Source organism: Rutilus rutilus (assembly GCF_951802725.1).
Source record: "Rutilus rutilus genome assembly, chromosome: 2".
Taxonomy (NCBI): Eukaryota; Metazoa; Chordata; class Actinopteri; order Cypriniformes; family Leuciscidae; genus Rutilus; species Rutilus rutilus.
This window is the reverse complement of record NC_140210.1, coordinates 48,331,801-48,356,272: the sequence shown is the minus strand read 5'-3', so window position 1 is coordinate 48,356,272 and position 24,472 is coordinate 48,331,801. Positions and strand designations below refer to the sequence as shown.

Genomic DNA, 24,472 nt, shown 5'->3' with positions numbered 1-24,472 from the left:
AACCTCTCGCAATACAACTTTAATATAGTAGGATGTCCTGTTACTTTATCCTCTACAGTAAAAGACCTGGGTGTTATACTCGATTGCAACCTGTCTTTCAAAAATCATATTTCATATGTTACAAAAACCGCCTTTTTCCACCTTAGAAACATTGCTAAGCTACGTAATATGCTATCAGTTTCTGATGCAGAAAAGTTAGTTCATGCATTCATGACCTCGAGACTAGATTACTGTAATGCTTTATTAGCTGGTTGTCCTGCATCCTCAATAAACAAGCTACAGTTAGTCCAAAATGCCGCCGCTAGAGTTCTTACTAGATCAAGAAAATATGATCATATAACACCGATTTTATCATCACTGCATTGGTTACCTATAAAGTTCCGTATTAATTACAAGGTATTGCTACTGACTTATAAAGCCCTAAACGGCTTAGCTCCAGTCTATTTAACGGATCTTCTATCGCCCTATAATCCATTGCGCTCTTTAAGATCACTTAATTCAAGGCTTTTGGTCATACCTAGGATATCCAGAACCACCAAAGGAGGGAGAGCATTTTCACATTTAGCTCCAAAACTCTGGAATAGCCTTCCTGATATTGTTCGTTGCTCAGACTCGCTCTCCCAGTTTAAAACTAGATTAAAGTCGCATCTCTTCAGCCAGGCATTCATATAATATTTTTAATCTTACAGTCCAAATTACAATCCGGCCTCTAGTTAATAAACGCCAGAGGAGAACTGGCCCCCGACTGAGCCTGGGTTCTCCCAAGGTTTTTTTTTTCTCCATTGGGTCACCTGATGGAGTTTTAGGACACTATTAGGTCACTTGATGGAGTTTTTCGGTTCCTTGCCACTGTTGCCTTTGGCTTGCTCAGTGGGGATATTCTGGATATCTAATTGATTTTATCAATAAATTCCACTAGAAACAAACCTTGTTGTATTATTTTAATTTAATACTGTGAAGCTGCTTTGATACAATCTGTATTGTGAAAAGCGCTATACAAATATACTTGACTTGACAAAAGTTCAGGATTATGGTCACTTTATATTATTATTTGTGTGTGTTTATACCTTCTGCACAAATGCACATGTCTCCCTTACACAGTCTGTATATACCGCCATCTGCCCTTTCAGGGTGGTAGAACTTCATACAGCGTGCATCTGAGAGAGAGAGAGAGAGAGAGAGAGAGAGAGAGAGAGAGAGAGAGAGAGAGAGAGAGAGAGGAGAGAGAGAGAGAGAGAGAGAGAGAGAGAGAGGAGAGAGAGAGGAGAGGAGAGAGACGAGAGAGAGAGAGAGAGAGAGAGAGAGAGAGAATTGAATTTGAAAAAGAACTTTATTTCACAATCATCTTAATACACACAAATTAACAAGCTAACCACAGAAAAAATACCATGAAGAATCCCCCCCAACCTTGTTTTGATAATGGCGGTTCTATATAGAACTCTCCATTCTGGTTTTACATTTTCCTTTAAGCCAAAAAAATTCCTCCACGGTGTATCCGCTTTTCTTGCCAGATTCTTATTAAAACCCATTACACAAGCTCCATACAATATCTTTCCTTTAGTAGATAATACATCCAACCACTGCGAGTCCCAAGTTTTAAATGGAAAACCCTTTAAACCATCTAATTTTGGTGAAAGCATCAAACAAGGGAAAAAATAATTTTCATCAGGAATAGTTACTTTAGCAAAATATTCTTTTACCATTAGACTCTCCTCTGTCGTGAGGGTAGACTTTAACTTAGCTAAAAAAAGAGCAACTAGTCGAATAGATCTAGTGCCTAAAAATTCAGCTACTTTTACAGCATTGTCCAATTTCTCTCCAGCAATGTCCAACAATTGTCTAAAAATAATCACTTTTGATTCTTGCAACTTAAAACCACAATTAAAAAACTGTTACTTTCATTTACATCCAACCGGGCCCCAAGAATTAAAGGTTCCTCAAGAAGCCAGTAAAGTGAATAAGGATTTTGAGATTTCTGGATGTGAAACAAACTCCAAACTTTAAAAAGACCTTATAGAAAGGTGGAAAAACAGACAAGTCCATTTTTAAAGGGTTTAGTAGGAACAGATGTTTGTCTAGTCCGAAGCCTCCAAAATTTTGCAAAACAATATGCTGACATCCGATGCACCGTCTAAAAGTCTCTGCAGAAACTGCAAACGAAAAGCAGCAGTTCTGCTCTGTAAATGGATCAGTCCTTGTCCTCCCTCTTCTTTCGGCAAATAAAGAACACTCTGTCGAATCCGGTGCAATTTGTCCCAAAAAAAGTCTACAAGAATCGCTTGTATTTTCATCAGTAGTTGAGGAGGAGGATCAATACACGCCAACTTATGCCACAGTGAAGACGCGACCAGGTTGTTGATGACAAGAATACGTCCTCTATATGACATTTTAGGGAGCAGCCACTTCCATTTTTCTAATCGTCCTTTAATTTTTTCAACAACTCCTTCCCAATTCTTTTGTTGATTTGTGTCATCACCTAAAAAAACTCCCAAATATTTTAAACCACCTTTACCCCAGACCAAACCTTCAGGCATTTTTGGATTGCCGTTTTTCCATTTACCAACCAAGAGTGTTTCACATTTCTTCCAATTCACCTTTGCAGAAGATACAAGAGTAAAATCATTAATTACATCAAATAAACTTCGCACATCTTTTTGTCCACTTACAAACACCATTACATCGTCAGCATAAGCAGATAAACATATCTTTTTTGTACAGTTAGGCAAATGTAATCCATCAATTTTTTCCCTTATTTTTTGTAATAAAGGTTCAATGGCTAAGGCATACAACATTCCAGATAGAGAGCACCCTTGTCTTACACCTCTTTTGACCTGAAATGGAGCACATAAACCGCCATTAATCTTCAATACACTTTCAATCTCACTATAGAGTACCTGGACCATCATAATAAAATCTTTTTTAAAACCGAACGCTGCTAAAGTTTTCCACAAATAGGGGTGCTCAACCCTATCAAAAGCCTTCTCCTGGTCCAGTGAGATCAATCCAAAATCCAAATCAAGTAACTTTGACACCTCTAAAGCATCCCGAACTAAAGAAATGTTATCAAAAATGGATCTGCGAGGAATACAGTAGGACTGGTCTGGATGTATTACCTGCCTTATTACTTCAGCCAATCTGTTTGCCAACACCTTAGAGAGCAGTTTGTAATCACAACAAAGAAGTGATACAGGGCGCCAATTCTTTATGTCTGTCAAATCTCCCTTCTTTGGTATAAGCGTTATCACTGCCCTCCTGCAGCTCAACGGCAACATACCTTTTGACAGACTCTCACTCAGAACTTGTAACAAGTCCGCTCCCAACTCTGCCCAGAAAGACTTGAAAAAGTCAACTGGGAGGCCATCAATCCCAGGAGCTTTTCCCGATTCCATGTCATGAAGGGCCTTATATAGCTCCCCCAGGCTTAGCACACCTGAAAGAGCCACATTACCCTCTTCTGACATCTTTAGTAGGGAGCTCAAGAAAGTGCTGTCTACATCACCCTCCGTTTCATACTCACTTTTAAACAGATTTTTGTAAAAACCAACTGCTCTCTTTCGAATATCGCTGGGGTTCAGCAAAAACTGACCATCTTCCGACCGCAAGGCTTTAATCAATCTCTTCTGCCCATTTTTTTTTCTCTAAACAGAAAAAGAACTTTGACGGTGCATCCATATGATTTATATTTTGAAATCTTGATCTGACCAATGCGCCCTGTGTTCTGTATTCTAGCAGATCCGCTAACTGAGCTTTCTTTTGAAAAATAGTTCGAAATGATTACTTGTCCCAGTTGATTCAGCTATTTTTTGACACTCACTTAATTCATTCTCCAAAATTTCCAAAGATTTTTTAGCCTCTATAGTGACATTGCGAGTGTATTGTTGACAAAACTGTCTAATTTTAACTTTACCAATGTCCCACCACTGCTGTATTGATCTAAAATTAGTCTTTGATTTTCTATAATTCTGCCAAAAATACTTAAAAGAGTCTCTAAAAAAAACTATCACTCAGTAAAGAAATATTGAAATGCCAATAGGCGCTGCTAGGTTTAATGGAATTTAAAATAAAACTACATTGTACCATGCTATGATCAGAAAACCCTACTGGAATTATAGAGCATTTTCTGAAGATATTAAGCTGATGTGAAAACCCATACAATCTATCTAATCTGGCAAAGGATGCCATGTTTTCCCTCATATGAACCCATGTATATTGTCTCACGTTCCCATTTAACCCTCTTCTGAGCAACTTTGTAAAGTCGTACATAATAAATCTAAAAAAAACAACCTTTCCACAGGGACTGTTGGAGCATAAATACAGATAAAAACCAAAACATAGCTTTCATATTAGAGAGCTCTAATTTTTAGTAATCTTCCTTTCACAACTTCATCAACTACGTAAGAAATTGGACTTAAATTCTTAGAAAATAACACTGCAACTCCTGCACTTATTGAAGTGTTATGACTTAAAATTGTTAACCCCTCAAATTCTCTTCCCCAGTCTGCTGCATTCCCCCCATCACTATGTGTTTCTTGTAACATTAAAATATCAAGATTCTTCTGTTTCATTAATTCATTTAACCTTCCTCTTTTCTTAATATCTCTAGCACCATTTACATTCAGGGTTGCTATACTAACTTCACTCATGAAAAAAACCACACTCAATGTGGAAAATGAGCTTAACTTATTAAACATCATCCTTAAGTTTCTCTACATTCCTCACCAACTTTTTTAAATGATAAACTTCTTTATTTGTGAAGCATCCTTCAGCCATTAAATTTCTTGTTTTCTCAACAACCTGTGTTATATTAGGGAAATAGTCTTGTACACATACCCCTCTCTTGTTCTTCGTTGACTTAAGGAACAATTTTATCTCTTCACTATCATAGCTCCGAACAGAGAAATCACTCAAAGACAACGCCACACTGGAATCTGATGATTCACTATCACTTTCGGTTTCATTATCATCGCTACCATCTAAGTCAGCTTTCTTCCCAGCTTTTTTATTTTGAGACTTATCAATCTTTTTTCTTTTTAGAGGTGCTTTGAATATTTCTATTTGTGCCTCCATTTCCATGTCCACACAATCAATTCCACTCTTCTTCTGTACAACCTGTGTTACATTTCCAATAGTAACATCTTCTCTTTCTTTTTCAGGATGTTTTGATTAGAGGTCGGCCGATTTTGTGCATTTTTAACATAATCGGCATTGGCCAATATCCAAGTGTATCAAGCCGATTATTAGGCAGGCGCATCTGTGGGCAGCCTAGTGTTGTTGTTGTGGAACACGCGTTCGACGCATGCTGCGCCTAGAGTCATTCTCCAATAGAGTGAGCAGACCTCATCCAGTGCTTAAGGAAGGAGCTAAGTTCCTTGGAGAAAACTCCTTTATATTTAATTAAAAACTTTTGATATGTTACTGCCAACTTAGAGAAAAAACATGAATAGGCGACATGACGTTCGGCTACTTGATAGCGTAGTTGAGGTTGCATTAGCACAGCAGAAGGGTTGCGATCATGTCACAATAAGTAAGCAAGAATTTACAGACAGTGAATCTGAGACTTTTATTTGTTCTGTTTGTGTGTCTTATATTTGAGAGGGTTGTCACTCAATGCAGAGAAGTAAGTAATAAAAAAATGCTAGTGAAGGACTGGCTTTGCTTTGCTAGGGTTGGGTAGCTACAGACAGACCCAGTGCTAATACGGCACTGGTGCCTTAACGACCGTTATTTACCGGACCGAATATCAACGCGCATTTCTGTGCTTCATATCAGTGCTACTGTTATGTCTGTGCTTCTATTGGATGCTCTGAAAACGGACGTTAGAATAACAGAAACATCGCTTCGCTGCACTTGACACTAGTCAGCAGTTAACTTTAGCATTCCGTTAGCTGGATTAAACACGGTTAAAATGCTGGCCAAACAGTAGTGTAATGTGTGACTGTATTTCACTGTAGACTAGGGGTGGAACGGTACATGTATCCGTATTGAACCGAAACGGTACAGGCGTCACGGTTCGGTGTATAAATTACCATGGAGAATACACGCTATAAAAATAAATAAAACTCGCGTGCAAAGTAATGCGGAACTACTGTTAGATACGCGGGTTCTTTAGGGACACCTAATCTGTAGCTCCGCTTTAGCTCCGGCTGCGATGTAAAGATTGCAATGCGTTGTGTGTGTGTGTGTGTGTGTGTGTGTGTGAGTGAGTGAGAGAGAGAGAGAGAGAGAGAGAGAGAGAGAGAGAGAGAGAGAGAGAGAGAGAGAGAGAGAGAGAGAGAGAGAGAGAGAGAGAGAGAGAGAGAGAGAGAGAGAGAGAGAGAGAGAGAGAGAGAGAGAGAGAGAGAGAGAGAGAGAGAGAGAGAGAGAGAGAGAGAGGGAGAGAGAGGGAGGGAGGCAGCCAGGCAGGCAGGCGCGGGCGCGATCGAGATCGAAAAGTCGTGTGTGTTTAAAGTCGCAAAGTGTTTACTTATATTTGTGTGCAAACGCGCGCACGTGTGTGTGTGTGTGTGAGGCGCGGGCGCGATCGAACAGTGGAAACATAAAAACATACTCCGTCATTTTGTTTATCAGGACATCATTCAAACTGCAAAGTGTTTAAGTTACTGTTAATTCAAATGTTAAGGAAAACAAATCTGAAATGTAGCAAATTAATTTTCAATTCATTCAGGTACAAGTACCAAACATATCTCAAGTTCTTTTTGTCTTTTGTACAAGTGCAGATTGGTAAAGTGTTCAATAAATGTTTTTGTTGAGAAATCTTGTCTATCTTAAGTATTTATTTGTGTTACATTTTATCTTTCAAATAGAGGTTAAAAACAAGCACATAATCGGCCAAAATAAATCGGCAGCATTTATCGGCCATCGGCCGACCCGGATTTCAAAAGATCGGCATCGGCATCGGCCTGAAAAAAACCATATCGGTCGACCTCTAGTTTTGATTGTTTTACACCAGATACAATATCAACTTGTTTTTTCTTTTTTGTATCTATACCTGTCACAACAACAGATTTTGTTCCAGCTATCTCTCTACAAGTAACCACTTCAGTCTCACTATGATTGTCACCCTGCAACTCCGAGCTCAGTGAAACTATACCAGCTTCTCCACTACTCGTACTTGGATTGGAAACCGTATCCCCTTTCTCAGTGACTTTCTTTTTAGGGCAATTACGAATCAGATGTCCTGCTTTTCCACAACCAAATCATTTCGTCTTCGCAGTTGTTACAAAAATGATGTAATCAAAATCATCAACTTTAAAACTAAGTGAAAAATCCAATTCCTCATCATCCTTAAAGCAACAACATGGAACTTTTCCTCTGCGGTCGCCCTACAGGTTGGAAGCGGAATTGTCCATTACCGCTGTCGTAAAATGATTTACCGTTACTGTCAACGCATTCTCATCCCCAAATCGTCACTTTCAAACATTCTTCAATATCCGACGCACAAAGCACCCTTAGCGTCAATATGAGACGCTTCGGTTATGGGTAGGTTTAGGTCTGTGGTAGGGTTATGCGTCTCATATGGACGCTAAAGGATGCTTTGTGCGTCAGATATTGAAGAAATTTTGAAAGCGTCAGTATATGACGACTTGGGATGAGAACGGGTTGTTACTGTATATGAAGCATGCAGGTTTTTTTTTCATATGGGCAATGATAATATTATTAATCTTCCTCCTTTCATAATTTATACATGTTTAGTAGACTAAACATTTTAACTCAAACATTTGCGATTTGCATGTCGAATGCAATGCTCAAATCTGAACGAGAATGATAGCTATAGCATCCTAACCATCTAAACCTAGCATGTTAGTGTTTACTAGCTACCAGATTGATAATTCGCTCATCTACTAACGTTAGCTGATTCATGAAGATAAATGGAGGACCAGATAGTTTCCGTAACGTAGCCAGGCAGGCAACAGATTAGAAAAACTAAAGATAGTAGGCTATGCAAGCAATTTACTTACTAGTTCAACAGCATGACGGCCAAGTCAGCATCGGTCTGACGATAAGCTCACGCCAGCGAGCATACGCTCGACCAATATTGATCCTCGTCCTGCCTTTCAGTTTATCACTCTCCCTTTTCCTCTTCCGACTCTACTCCGACAAAACCTTGGACTTCTTACGTTTCGCTGCTGCTTCAGCCATGACGAAAACAGACGCACGAAAACAAACGCGCTGGTTGGCCTGTCACGGCCGAATTTGAGGAAGTGAGGAAGCGAAGTGACGTATGCCGTAAAGCAGTCGAATTTTGTAGTTCTTTTTGTGCTCTGGTTACTACCCGCACCCCGAAGTTACATAGTGCCAGTAAAAGCGATACAGACCCCGTCAGGCTCTGGCAGACGTGTCATTCAACCTATTGTAAGTCGATGTACCATCACAAGGGTCTTGGAAATATATTATGAAGGTTGAAAAACTACATGTTGTTACTTTAATAATCATGTATGCAAATCTCCTGAAAGACACAATATGTTTCAACAGGGGAGAGCCCGTGGTAATCGGGATTTTTTTTTTTTATTGTGTGGTATCGATGGCTACTTAAAGTTTTTTTTGTTTTGTTTTTCTGATCTGAAAAACTATCCTATCTGTAACTCAAAAAACATAATCTGAACCGCGAGTTTTATGATCCGTTGCCCCACTAATAAATATTATGGTCTCAACCGCGAGTTTTGTGATCTGTTGTCCCCCTAATAAATATTATGGTAAGTGCATTATGAAAGACAAGCAATGAAAGTTATTTAGATGCAAATTAAGGCTATGTCTGGTTAAACAGTTATTGTGTGATTTCGTTTATTGTGCTTTGTCAACTTGAAGCATGAATTTGAGAAAGAAAATCATTTTTGGAAGAAAATGCACCACATACTTTTGTCAATGATATAACTTAGGCCTAAGTTATAGCTAAAAGATTGTAAAAGCTTTCAGTTCACCTGCCTAATTGTAGTTGAAAAGTCAAATTAAGCTTGATTAATGATATACTGTGACTGATCAAATAAACTACAGCATCGGGAAAATAACTCCCATGTGTTTTGCAGCATTTCAAATTTTAGTCATAGGGTTATGTGAAAAAACACATAAGAAATTATTGCTGACAGCACTTTTATTTTCAGAGACAGTTTTTTCTTTCACACAAAAACACACCAGTTAGTGTCTTTCAAACACTTGTTTCCTTGTTCTTTGTCATATCACAAATGATGTGTATGAACACCGGTAAGCATTAGCCTCGATAGAGACATAGATAGGCCTAGTAGTCGTGTCTCCTTCATTGCGTATTTTTACATATCCCTCCACTGCATACTGTAACCCCTTTTGCCTCGATCTGGAGGATATCGCGGAGGGTATTGCTCCAAAAATGGTCACTGACACGCACGGGTATACCTCTTTCCGTCATGGCAATCTCATAGACAGTAAAAGAAATGGACACAGCGACCCCATTGGATTCAACGGAGACAAAGTGAAGCCAATTAGAAACTCTTACTTCCTGGGGGTCCAGCGTACTGCGCAGACTCAAACTGAGCTCGACGACGTAGATGTGACGTGAGCAAACCGTCCGTCTTCTAGTAGCTGTGCCAAGATCAATCTGAATCATTACCTTCCGAAACTCGCAGAGACGGAGAGCGTGAGTAGGAGCTGTCCATGATCTTGGAGCAGGAGAAACTTTTTGTAGATGTTCTGATTAATTACTTTGTCATTTTGCCTCCACGTCCCCCCGATTGCTCGCGAGCTTCTCCTCCCGTCCATACGGTAATTTCCTACTGTGCGACAGAGAGTCGCGTGGCTATGACGCAATCGTTAGCCTACTTTTACAAAAACTGCTTCTACAGGGCCATAACGTAAGATACAAGGTAATGGAGCCTTTTATACATTTTCGTGTTTCTTTAGAAATAAATAATGGACAAATGGAGTCTTTAAACGCCTCAGATGTGAAGTTATTCGCTGTCAAAGTGACGCCAAAATGAATGGGAGTCAATGGGATGCTAACTGCAGGTGGGGTTCCGCTAGCCAATGGCGGCGCCCGGGGGTACCTTCAAAATAATACAAATCCCTGCCCCCCTGGGCAATCTGTGCGCTGGTCGTGTTTGACCATTTGTTTGTCGGACGTAGCAACAGTAACTAAGGGGGGCGGGGCTCGGCGAAAGGTCAATTCCACTCTCAACTGCTTCATTCACCTTTTCAAAGTTACTAAGAAAAATCACAGTAGCGTTATTCATCCTCGATGCGGATAGAATAGATCCATGTCCCACAACTTCGCCGATCGCTAAACAAATATCTTCTATGCTCGCCGCAAACGCCTGAGCGTGGACAAACCCTGTGTAGCTGGGGTCGTCATGCTTTCCCCGGTAAAGCCCGGTAGCACGCGGCCCAAACCACACACAAAAAAACTACCACAAACTAAAAACCAAACACACACGAACAAATAGGCGGAAAAGAGAAAGATATTCAGACACAGAAAACAACTTCACTCACCGCACTCCACTCGCAATACACCACTCACGCACTCAACACCCGCACCGGAAGTGAGAGAGAGAGAGAGACAAAAACCTTTCTGCCCAGATTTGAAATCTTGATTCCATCGTTCTTTGAACTGAGTGACGCTGAGAAAATGTTCTTCTTACTGGGAGAAGATGATATTACAGCTGCACTAGCGGCTAAATATGTGTTAGCTATTCACAACGCCAGAGTCAGCTAATTCTCTAGAGAGACCCACTGTATTTATTCATTTATTAGGATAGATTGTGTTTATTTATCTATTTATTTATATTGACTATGCTACATATGACATGATCTATACATATGTTTTGTTAGTTTGTATATGTTTTTTTGTTTGTTTTATTATTTATATATAATATGTTCATGCTTCGGCAACATTGTGTTACACAGTCATGCTAATAAAGCATTTTTTTTTTTTTTTTTTTATTGAGAGAGAGAGAGAGAGAGAGAGAGAGAGAGAGAGAGACTTGACTTGACAAAAACCTTTAATTACAGTTTAAAAATAGAATTTCATAATTCCACAATTATACACTCACACACAATAATAATAATAAAAAAAAAAAAAATGTATAACATCTTTTCTAAACAACCATCACTAATCTTGCATAAGATTCCATTTAAACACCAAAATTCCTCAAAAATGACCAATTTTCCAACAAGTTCATAGTAGGCAAATTCAACCGTTAAACGAGCAGACATCAAACCTTTGTATGTTAAAACAATATTGGTGGAACCTTTCCCCACAATCTTAGCTTTTCTTGTCAACCATATGCTTAATTTAGCTTGTCCATACAAATAATTCAAAAAGACATCAACATTCCTTGTTTTATATCGATACTTTGGACCATAAATAAAACTTTCTTGACTAAAAACATAACCCAACATATCACCACTCTAATGTGTCCCTAATCTATTACACTCTGAAAACAAATGAAAAATAGATTCAATTTCTGAACAAAAAGGGCAAATATCAGTAGAACTGGAATCTAAGTTGGCTTTGTGTTTATTGGTTGTTACTATTCCATGTATGATCCTCCACTGTAAATCGCCAGTTCTTTTATCAGTAGGAATCTTATATAAAGTTCTCCAGCTGCGTTAAGGTGAGAGATCTGTGCTAAATATCTCTTGCCATTTTGACTCACGTACTTGTTTCAGTTCTTGAAAACGCATTACTTTTACGCAGACATAATACATGGATGTCTTGCCCACCTCATTGAAAGGATTTTAGTTCTGGAGTGCTGAAAGTAAGCAGTTTTCCCTCCTCCTCCTGCCATGACACTACACCAACTTTTACTTCCAGTTCTGGAAAATCTTTTACATTGTCATCATCTTTTTGTTCTGATACTTCTTTATCCAGAGCACATTTAAAATCAGAGGGCACAGCAGTTACAATTTCAGTTAAAAGTCTTTCAGAAAAACGCAAGGATTTCACATCAATCTTTATCGCAATATTTTCCGGGGCCAACCACCCGTCTTTATCCAGGAAGCATGACACCTTAGTGAGACCTGCTCTTACAAGTGCATTTCTCACTGAAACAGAATTTAAACTTTTTACAGGCAGCACAGGGTTATGAATTATGGGTTCTTCTTTTCCCCAAAAACCATTGACAGGTCCTTGTTTTCGAGAGTTTGAAAAAACTTTCCAAACTCTAAGCATTGTCTTATAAAATGGTGTTAGACCAGTTAAGTCCACTCCATCAAGGTCCATTAAAAAAAGATGTCGATCAAGGCCCATCTGTCCTCCTTTTCTCAACAGTCCACAGGCTACATCTGTCCAACTGATGTGCCCTTTGTACAAAAGTCTTTGAGCAGCCTGTAATCTAAAGGCAGCAACTCTGCATTCAATGTCAATAAGTCCTTGTCCTCCTTCACAAATTGGTAGATACAGGACAGCCGCTCTCAGCCAATGCTGCCCAGACCAAAAAAAATTAACCAATTGTCTCTGAATATCTTTGATGAGGTTTAAAGGAGGGTCCACAATGGCCATTTTATGCCACAGTGAAGATGCAATTAAGTTATTTACTATCAAGACTCTTCCTCTATACGATAATCGAGGCAGTAGCCATTTCCAATTTGACAAACGTACACACATCTTCTCTATTATTCCATCCCAGTTTTTCGTTTTATACAAATCTGAACCTAAAAAAAACCCTAAAAATTTAAAACCATCTCTACTCCATTCAACATTTCCAGGCAGTACTGGTATAGAACTTGTGGTTCCGCACCATAGAGCTTCGCTTTTCCCCCAATTTATTTTAGATGAAGAAGCCTTTTCATAGCACGAATACAACTTAAAATACTTTGTATATCTTCTTTATCCTTAATTATCACAGTGAGGTCATCAGCATATGCAGAGAGTTTCATGGGTTTGTTAAATGATCCTTCAATATGCAAACCTTTCAAAGACATTCTTATTTTACACAATAATGGTTCAATGACTAAACTGTAGAGCTGACCAGATAATGGGCATCCCTGCCTTATTCCCCTTCGGACTTTAATAGGCATGCTTAACCCTCCAGGGACTTTTACCATACATTCTGCTTTTTCATAAAGTAATCTAATCCATGATATAAAAACATTCCCAAAGCCATATTCTCTCAAAACATCAAACAGATAATAGTGATCCACTCTGTCGAATGCCTTTTCTTGATCTAAGGATAGTATTCCTAAATCAATTTTGTTTAACATTGAGTAGTCAATGACATCTCTTATAAGAAATAAATTGTCTCTAATGCACCGGCTTTTTATACAATATGACTGGTCCGGATGAATTAATGCACCCATATATTCATTCAATCTATTAGAAATACTCTTCGAAAAGATCTTATAGTCTGTTGTCAATAAGGCTACAGGCCTCCAATTTTTAAGCAAAGTAAGATCACCTTTTTTTGGCAGCAGAGAAAGAATTGCTCTTCTGCAACTAGTAGGTAAAAGTCCAGTTTTCATTGAACATAAAATCACTTCATAGTAATCTTCCCCAATAATTCCCCAAAACTGTTTGAAAAATTCAGAGGGGAGACCATCTAGTCCAGGGGATTTTCCAATTGATAATTCTTGCACAGCTTTAGTTACTTCTTGAAAGCTTAAGATACAATCTAAATCTTCTTTATTCTCTGGCATAAGTTTTGGGATTGACTCAAAAAGTTCAATTTTACTGTCCAAATCTGTCAATTCTTTATCATACAGTTTAGAATAAAAATCAACAACAAAATTACTCATTTCACATGGGTCATAAAATAAATCACCACTATCATTTCTTAAACACAACATTTGTTTTTCTTGACACACTTTTCGTTCTAAATAAAAAAAAAAAATATGTTGGTCCATCAATATCTCTAATATGAGAAAAACGGGCTCTAATAAGAGCTCCTTTTACGTTTCCATGTAATATGTTTTCTAACTGTAGTTTTTTTTTCATATATAACATTTTGTAATTGATTTTCATGTCTTTCCAGCATTTTCTTTTCAATTTCAAGAATCTCATTTTCAAGTTCTTTAATCGTATTTTCCATTCTTTTTGAGGAATAAGAAGTATATTGTTGGCAGAAAACTTTAATTTGGGTTTTTCCAACTTCCCACCACTATATAATATCTCTAAAATCATTTTTATGCATCTGCCACGTCTGCCAAACTAACTTAAAATTTGCACAAAAAACAACATCTTGTAACAACTTCTTGTTGAAATGCCAATATGAACCCACTTTTTGTTGTTTTGACAATACACAATCTATTATAATCATTTTATGATCTGAAATAATATTAGGAATAATATTAGCATTACAGACTCTGTTCCTTGAGTTATTTGAAATGTAAAACCTATCTAATCTTGCAGCATGAATCATTCCTTCTGCAACCTTTACCCATGTATACTGCTTTAAAGAAGGATTTTCGGTTCTCCATATATCATTTAACTCAAATTTCCAACCCTAACCCTAACAGATGAAGACTGATGATGTGTTTCTTCATTATTTCTATCCATATTAAAATCTAAAGTACAATTAAAATCACCTCCCAAAATCACAATATCATTTGATTTTAATGTATTTAAAAAATCTTCCATTTTCTTAAAAAGAACACTTCTCTCGGGTCCTTTATTATTTGCATAAATATTCACAAAAATTACATTTTGAGTATTTACTTTAGCTTTTACAGCCAGTAAACGACCTGGCTCTACCTCGTGTTTAGATACAAAGATAACCTTACAGCTTGAACTAAAACATATAGCTACACCCGAACTAACATTAGAGCCATGACTAAGAATATATTTTCCTTCCCACCATAGACCCCATTCTACTTCATTGTTTTTATCACTATGGGTCTCTTGAAGGAAAGTCACTCCAATATTTTTAAGTTTTAAACATTCTGAGAGCACAGCTTGTTTTCTTCTATCTCTAAGGCCATTTACGTTTAAAGATGCTACTCGCAAAGGCTCCATAAGACAGGAAAGAAGAAAAAAAACAAAAAAGAAAAGAAAACAAAGGAGACAGAGACACAGCCATTACATTTATTTAAAACTTCCCCCTATTTCCTTTCCTACTCCTTTCCTTTGCCTTACCGTAGCCATATGTTTTTTCAACCGAAAACGTTTCTGTTGTGATAACACAGAAAAATTATACGTTTTCCGCGCCAACACCACTGAAGCAACGAACTTATCAGCATCCGGGAAATAATCAGCAACATTTACCTTTTTTCCTTTTGTTTCATCCAGAAACTCATTAATCTGTTCCACTGTATACAACTCATCTCCTACTTTCGGACAATCAGATATATCAGAGCAACTATCGTCAAAAATTAATCCATCATCCTCCTGACTCATTGATAACTCTCCAGAAACCGCCTCCTCAACAGTCACCACCTTTAAGGCTATTTCACTACTACAACAAGGCTGCTCTTCTTGCAAAACACCAGCAAATTTACTAGAATTTGCACTCACCTCATTTTCTTCACCTGTATCCACACCTTGGCCCTCTGAAACTTTCTCTGGTTCCCGATTTTGGTCAACCTGACTCTCCATTGCAGCCTGATTCGGATCCAACTGACTCTCCATTGCAGCCTGATTCGGATCCAACTGACTCTCCATTGTAGCCAGATTCGGATCAACCTGACTCTCCGTTATAGCTTCATTTTCCACATCTTTTTCTTCTCTTACCCGAGTCTCCTCTGGTCTCTTTTTATGCGGACACATGAACCTTTTGTGGCCGATATCGCCACACAAAGCATCGTAAGCTTTCAGTGCTTGCATATAACACATAGGAACTATCTCCATCATTTACTCTAAACGACACATCTAGAGTTTTATCCTGAGAATTTAAAAGCATGTGAACTTGTCGTCTGAATGACAGTACGTGCTTTAAAGCTGGATTTTTACATCCTAAAGGTACCATCTTAACTGGACTGACTAATTTCCCAAAACGGGACAATTCTTTGACAATCGCTTCATTTTTAATAAACGGAGGTACGTTTGAAATTATAACTTTTGTAGCCGGTGCATACAAAGGGGTTGCCGGCACAAACATCCCCTTCACCCAAAGCCCATTTTCAATTATTTGATTAACAAGTAGTTCAGTCTTCAAAAAAACTACGACAGCTTTATTCATGCGCGAGGCTGAATTAATATTTTCGTGACCAACCTGATCACCGACTACAATCAACACGTCCTCTATCGAAGCAGTCGGCTCCGGTACACACCTAAACCCATTCCGGAGGGAAACCGAGCTCGTTCCCCCCGCCATGCGGACGCCGAAAAGGCCACACGGGAAAAAAAGAAAACCCTAAACTATCTTAACCTTACCAAACACAAATAAAGGAAAAAGAAAAAGAAAAAAAAGAAAAGAAAAAAAAAACCACTCCCAATATTAAAGATAAAGAAAGAGTAGAAAAACAAAGATATAACACAATCAGAAACGCTCTCACACACATCCACTCACGCAAACCCACTCCTCCATGAGAGAGAGATAGAGAGAGAGAGAGAGAGAGAGACAGACAGACAGAGAGAGACAGACGGAGAGAGAGAGACAGAGACAGAGAGAGACAGACAGAGAGATAGACAGAGAGAGAGAGACAGAGACAGAGACAGAGAGAGAGAGAGAGAGACAGAGAGAGAGAGAGAGAGAGAGAGAGAGAGAGAGAGAGAGAGAGAGAGAGAGAGAGAGAGAGAGAGAGAGAGAGAGAGAGAGAGAGAGAGAGAGGGAGAGGGAGAGAGAGACAGAGAGAATTGAATTTGAAAACACATTTTAATACCATAAAAAATTATTTCATTACATCATTCACATTAAAGACAAAAAAACAAAAACAAACATACACAAAAAAACACCCTTTAAACTATTCATAAATAACAACATAAAATACTCCTTTACTGCAAACAAATAGCAAAAATTAATGCCCCTTCATGAACAGAACATAATACCTCTCCACTACACCATCTCATTTCAAACAATAACAAATCATTCATAGCCTTGAAATAATTAAAATCTGTAATTATTCTTGACTTGATTACATTGGAAAAAACCAACAATACATCATGTCCAGAAATGTTTTCAATCTTATTCTTCCTACTCACATATATTGCCATTTTTGATTGGCCCAAAACAAAATTTAACAACTGACACACAGGAGCCTTTCTCTTGACATATTTAAAACCACAAATAAACATTTGCATAGAGAAAGTTTCACCAAAAGCCTTAAAAAAAGACTCTACAACAATAAATAAAGGTCTCAATCTATCACAAAACATAAAAGCATGAAAAACGGTTTCCCTCTGAGAACAGAAAGGACAATCAGAGCTAATCTCTGGGTTTATAACAGAAATAAAAGCATTCACGGCTATAACCCCATGTAAAATTCTCCACTGCATGTCACCCGCTCTCTTAGGTAACGGTGGCTTATATAGTGCTCTCCATTGTGGTCTACAATCTCTACCAAAACCAATGACATTACGCCATGGTGTATCACTCCTGTTATGTAAAAGCTTTCTGTTAAAAACTTTCACACAATTTGTATACACATCTTTCACATTAAATGAATCAGCACTGAAACATACATCTTTCTTTTCCAAAAAAGGACCTTCACACTCATCCATTTTAGGTGACAGGATTAAACAATGGAAAGGGTCATCCTCATTTGGTTTTATGACACCTCTGCAAAAGTCTTTGATGGTTTTCAACTCTTCTTCTTCAAGAACTGACCTCCACTTCATTAAAAGTTGATGAACCAGCCTTAAAGATTTAAAGCCCAACTTTTCCGCTGTCTTCTCAATATTGTCCAAGTCCGGTCCTGCAATATTCACTAAATGTCCCAGTGTCGTAATTCCTGCTTTAATTAATAGTCCAGTGTTTGCAGGAAAATAAGAACGGTTTACTACATTTTCAAACCGGGTTCCATAAATCAGTGGTTCTTGAAGTAACCAAAACAAACTTGAATTTTGTCCGATATTAACACCAAACAAATTCCAGACTTTAAAAATGTTCTGATAAAAAATTGGTGCCTTCAATGCATTCATCTTTGGGGGGTCCATCAAAAAAAGAGACTTATCAAGACCTAATCCTCCCAAGCTCTTCAAAATCTCACAAGCAACAACCTTCCAATTTGACTTGGATGATCCATATAAAAGTCTGTGTATAAAGCGCATCCGAAAAGCTGCAACTCTACTTTGCACATTTATAAGACCCTGTCCTCCTTCATCTTTAGATAAAAAAAGTACACTTTGAGATACCCAGTGTAACTTTTCCCAAAAAAAATCAATTAAAACCTTCTGAATATCAGTGAGTAAACACAGAGGAGGGTCCACACATGCTACACGATGCCACAAAGTAGAAGCAACAAGGTTGTTAATAATTAAAGTGCGTCCCCTGTACGACATCTTAGGACTCAACCACTTCCATTTACTTAATTTTTCTTTTACTTTTTCAAAGGCATCATCCCAGTTTTTTTTAACAGTAGAATCATCTCCCAGAAATACACCCAGATATTTAAAACCTCCAGTAGACCATTTTAAGTCATTTGGGAGCTTTGGTGCACCCTGTAACCAATGTCCAACCAAAATTGCATCACTTTTGGCCCAATTTACCTTAGCTGAAGATATTTCTTTGAAATCATTTAAAATATTTACCACTGTATCAATGTCCTTTTGGTCACTAATTAAGACCACCACATCATCAGCATAAGCTGATAGTGAAACAGTTTTACCAGAATACGGCAAACTTAAACCTTTGATGCTTTCTCTCACCTTACATAAAAGAGGTTCTATTGCAATAGAGTATAACATGCCAGACAAAGGACAACCTTGTCTTACACCTCTTTCCACTTTAAAAGGAGCACATAAGCCACCGTTAACCTTAAGAATACTTTCAATATCATTATATAAAACCTTAATCTTTCCCACAAAATCTTTAGTAAAACCAAAAGCCTCTAAAGTTTTTAGAAGATAATGGTGTTCAACCCTATCGAAGGCCTTCTCCTGATCTAAAGAGATTAGGCCAACATCAAAACCTTTCATTTTTGTCAAGTCAAAAATATCACGGATGAACGATATATTATCAAAAATAGACCTCTCCGGGATACAATATGTTTGGTCAGAGTGAATCACTTGCTCTAGAACTCCTGCAAGTCTATTAGCAAGGGCTTTGGATAGTATCTTATAGTCACTACATAACACTGACACTGGTCTCCAACATTTAATTTCTGTGAGGTCTCCTTTTTTTGGTAGAAGGGTAAGAACAGCTCTACGACAGCTCAAAGGCAAATGACCATTTGTAAAACTGTCATTTAAAACCTCAAGCAAATCTTCCCCTACCACAGACCAAAAGGCTTTAAAAAACTCGACCGGAAGACCATCTATACCTGGGGCCTTCCCAAGTGCCATACTCTGAAGTGCTTTTTCCAGCTCTTCCAGACGTAGCTCACCACTAAGATCCCCATTAGACACAACAGAAACTTGAGGTAGTTTTTTAAGAAAAGAATCACTTATGTTTTGTTCTTCTTTTAGCTCACTTTTATATAACTGTTTATAAAAACTAGAAATTCTTTTGCGAATTTCACTAACATCAGTCAGCATTCTCCCAGAGTCAGATCGCAATGAATGAAAAAACCTTTTTTGACCATTCTTTTTCTCCAAGCCAAAAAAAAACTTAGATGGTACATCCATTTGGTCCACGTTTTGAAACCGTGACCTAATCAAAGCCCCTTTCGCTTTCGTCTCCAATAAGTCATCCAATTTGGATTTTTTCTCTGAAATACTCCTCATAACAGTCCAGTGTCCATTAGATTCTAACTGCTCTTGCAATTGTACAATTTCCATTTCTAAAACTTTCATGGACCTGTCAATATTTGCAGTAACATTTCTTGTATACTGTTGACTTAACTGTTTAATTTGGGCTTTTCCATAGTCCCACCACTGTTGTAGAGAGCTAAAAGTTAACTTCAAGTCTCTAAAATCCTTCCAAAAAAATTCAAAAATAGCTTTAAATTCTTTATCATTTAAAAGAGCATTATTAAAATGCCAGTATGCACTCTGTGGTTTTACACAGCTCAAAAAAACAGAACAATGAACCATACAGTGATCAGAGAAAGAAACGGGGAAAATACAACAACTTCTAAAAACATTACTCTGATGACTATAACAATATAATCTGTCTAACCTTGCCAAAGACACAATCTTATCTCGAACATGTGTCCATGTATATTGTCTACTATCCCGATGAAAAGTCCTCCATATATCACTAAGTTCATGTGTGTTAATAAGTTGGATAAGCCTTTTACGTGACAACATGTGAGGTTCAAGGTGATTTCTATCCATGTTCTTTTCGGTACAATTAAAATCACCACCAAGAACTAAAATATCATCATTAGTACACTTTTGTAAAGCCAAACATAAAGAGTCTAAAAAAACTATTCTGTCTGCAGTTACAGTAGGAGCATAAACACACATAAAAACAAAAACTTGATTCTCAACCACAGCTCTAATTTTTAAAATTCTTCCCTTTATAATCTCATCGACTTCGTAAGAAACAGGGGTGAAATTTTTAGAGAAAAGAACAGCAACTCCAGCGCTAAGTGAATTATTATGACTCAAAAAGGAAAGCCCATCCCATTCCATGGCCCAATTTACTTCATTTTGTACATCACTATGTGTCTCTTGCAGTAACACAACATCAATATGTTTTTGTTTAACTAACTCATAAATCTCCACCCTTTTTTTGCTATCCCTTGCACCATTCACATTCAGGGAAGCAATATTGATGTTACTCATGCTTGATAATATAAAACACAAATATAAGCCCCATACAAGCATTACAGCAGGGACCATGGAAGCCGACACTTTAAACACCATCATTGCTGCCTACTTCCATACTAATTTTCCTCACGATTTTCTTCAGTCGGTACACCTCTCTATCAGTAAAAGACCCTTCGCTCATTAAACTCCGCGATCTTTCCACAAATAACTGAGCATTCGGGAAATGCTTTTCAACATTTACATTCCTCTTGTTTTTTGTAATTCTCAGAAACTGCTTAATGTCTTGAACATCATAACCCCGAAAGCTATAGTCCGACTGAGAATAAACACTACTGGAATCAGATGAATATTCATCACTTTCATCTTCTTCTCCATTTGACAACTCATTTGTACCTGCCTTTTTCACCATCCTTAAACTACTACCACTTTTCATCTTTCTTTTCAAAGGCACTTTAAATGACTGTGAATCCACAGTTTCTGTGAGAGAGATATCAGAAACCACTTCAGATGTTTTTTTTCCACAATTAGTAGGCCTACTACTATTCTGCAATTCGCCTTCCACCAACACAGTCATTTCTTCCATTGGTTCTTCAGACCCAGAAAGTCTAGACTCTACAGTCTCAGACACACTCTTATCAACAACCACTTCCACATCTGGCTCTTTTTCAGCAACCTTTGAAACATTCAAACTAGCCCTGGAACCCTCCGTTTCCACCAATGCTTCTACAGATGTCTGTGGTCTAACCACCTCATCCTTTTCACCTTTATCTGGGCATGTACGTACCAAATGTCCTACTCTACCACATCCGAAGCATCTCATTTTATCAGTAGTTGCATAAATCAAGTAATCAAAATCATCCATTCGAAAATTAAATGATACTTCAAGTTCAGCGTTATCCTTTATTACCATATATGCATATCTCCTAAAGGAAACAACATGCTTCAAGAGTGGAGAAACATTTCCTAGTGGAATCCTTTTAATTGGCGAAACCAATTTTCCATAACGAGACAGCATGTTTACTAAAAACTCATCCTTTACGAAAGGTGGCACATTTGACAACGTCACTCTTTTAGACGGCATTGAAAGCGGAAGCACGACCGTAAAAGCATTATTTATCACTAAACCACGCTCCACTAATTCATTGGCTTTTTCCACAGAGCTCATAAACATTACTATGGCATTATTCATTCTAGAAGCCGACAACACCGAATCATAACCTACCACTTCACCTGCCGCTAAACAACACTCTTCTATATTCAACGCTGACGCAACTTTCACTCCATTTCGCCGCGTGAGAGACTCCAAAACTCCTGCAACGGCGCCCGCCATACTTCCGAACCCCGGAAAAACGGCGCGCCGCACAAAAGACAACAAACCTTTCCTTAAAACTAGACTACACTAACTAGTTTAAGCAAAGAAAAGAGATAGAAAAGTTTGAAAAACGCACCTGCACACTCGCTCTCACAGCCACGCTCAACTCGCTCAACCACACTCGCACATGCGCAAAGAGAGAGAGAGAGAGAGAGAGAGAGAGAGAGAGACAGACAGACAGAGAGAGAGACAGACAGACAGAGAGAGAGACAGAGAGAGAGAGACAGAGAGAGAGAGAGAGACAGAGAGAGAGAGAGAGAGAGAGAGAGAGAGAGAGAGAGACAGAGAATTTTTTTTTTTTTTTTTTTTTCAAAAACTGTCATAAGTGTGAATAAATCACACTAGATTAAAAAACACACTACAAGTGTGAAAAATTAAGTTCATCATTTACACACCAAATACTTTCAAACATTATTACATTTTCAGTTGCTTTGTAAAAGTGAAAGTCTATTTGCAGTCTAGATTTAATCAGAGCTGCAAAAACCATTACAACATCCTGGTTTTGCCCATTTTCAACTTTGTTCTTTCTGCTCAAATAAATGGCCATTTTAGCTTGACCTAGAATGAAGTTCAGCAAATGGCAAACAGTTCTGCGTTTTTTGACATAACGAAAGCCAAAAATAAAAATCTTATCATCTGAAAATGTCTCATTGAAACAAAGAAAAAGTCTTTCCAATGCATTAAACAATTCCACCAATCTTGGACAATACATAAAAGCATGAAACACAGTTTCTCTTTCCAAACAAAATGGACAATTTTGACTCGTCTCTCGATTTAAAACAAAAATAAACGCATTCACAGCTATAATTCGCCATTGCAGGTCCCCAATTCTTTTAGCTAACGGTGGCTTGTACAGTGCTCTCCACTCTGGTTTTACCTCATTACCCAACCCAAGTACAGTGCGCCAAGGAGTGTCAACCTTCTGTTTTAAACCTTTCTGATGAAAAATTTTAACACAAACATTGTAAAACACTCTACCACAATTCCCATACAAAGACAGAGGTTCAATGTCATCTAAGAAATTACCAGTATTATCACCAAACTCTGGAGTTAACATAAGATTAGGAAAAGGGTCATTTTCATTTGCCCTAATTCTCCTCTCAAAGTATCCCTTTAACAACATCTTCTCCTCTGCTGTAAGTGAATTACAACATCTCTGCAACAACTGAGAGACAACACGTTTATTTAAAACACTTGCTACATTTTCACAGTTTTGAAAATCAACACCAGCTACATCTAGTAATTGCCCAAAAGTGAACAGGCGTGACTTTAAAAGAACTTCAGACATTGCATTACTGTTACATGTTACTGTCTACCTTGTCCCATAAACCAGAGGCTATTTTAAAAGCCAAAACACAGAGGTTGTTCTCACAACTTTCTGCACCTTAAATAAACCCCACACTTTGAACAGATTTGTATAGAAAATTGGCAGCTGTGAGGTATTCAGTCTCTTGGGATCCATGAAAAACAGAGGTTTGTCCCTATCCAATTCTCCAACAGTTCTTAAAATCGCAATAGCCACAGGTTTCCATCTCAAGTCTTTTTGGTCAGTCAGAAATTTTTGAAGAAATTGCATGCGAAAAGCTGCCGTTCTACTTTGTACATGAACTAGGCCTTGTCCTCCTTCTTCTCTTGGCAGATAAAGAACACCTTGTGGAACCCAATGCATTTTATCCCAAAAAAAATCCAATAACAAAGATTGAACTTTTGCAAGCAAATGTAAAGGAGGGTCAACACATGCTAATCTATGCCATAAAAAAGAGGCCACCAAATTATTGATCACTAGTGTGCGCCCTCTGTATGACATTTGGGGTTTAAGCCACCTCCATTTATCCAAACGCCCTTTTACTTTGTCAACAATCCCCTCCCAGTTCTTTTGCACATAACAGTCATCTCCAAGAAAAATACCTAGATATTTAAGACCATCTTTTTTCCATGTTAAACCACCTGGCAAAATTGGTAAACCCTCCTTCCATTTCCCAACATGAAAGGCATAACTTTTTGACCAGTTAATTCTGGCTGAAGAAACAGTTTCAAAAACCTTAGACACTTCAACCAAAGTATCCACATCACACTGGCCACTTATCATCAAAATCACATCATCAGCATAAGCTGAAAGACAAAAGGTATCATTACAATTTGGAATGGATATCCCTTTTAAAGTACTCCTAAATTTTTGTAATAAAGGCTCAATCGCAAAACTATAAAGAATACCTGACAAAGAACATCCTTGTCTCACCCCTTTTAGCACCTTAAAGGGAGAGCATAAGCCACCGTTAATTTTGAGCATACTTTCAATGTCCTTATACAGTACTTGTATTTTATCTATAAAAATTGAGCTAAAACCAAAAGCATTCAGAGTTTTCCAAAGATAGGAATGCTCCACCCTA

The 24,472-nt window shown here is 37.9% G+C and overlaps 1 protein-coding gene across 6 annotated transcripts in view; it reads right to left on the bottom strand.

Annotated features, from left to right (window-relative positions):
* The window catches only part of LOC311283439 (complement C3-like), an 86,134-nt gene that overhangs the window by 13,043 nt on the left and 48,619 nt on the right, over positions 1-24,472 (bottom strand). For all 6 annotated transcript variants that reach the window (XM_084397824.1, XM_084397825.1, XM_084397826.1 and 3 more), the window contains exon 36: positions 1,068-1,157. In XM_084397824.1, coding sequence (XP_084253950.1) covers positions 1,068-1,157 — 90 coding nt within the window. The remainder of the gene's footprint in view (positions 1-1,067; positions 1,158-24,472) is intronic.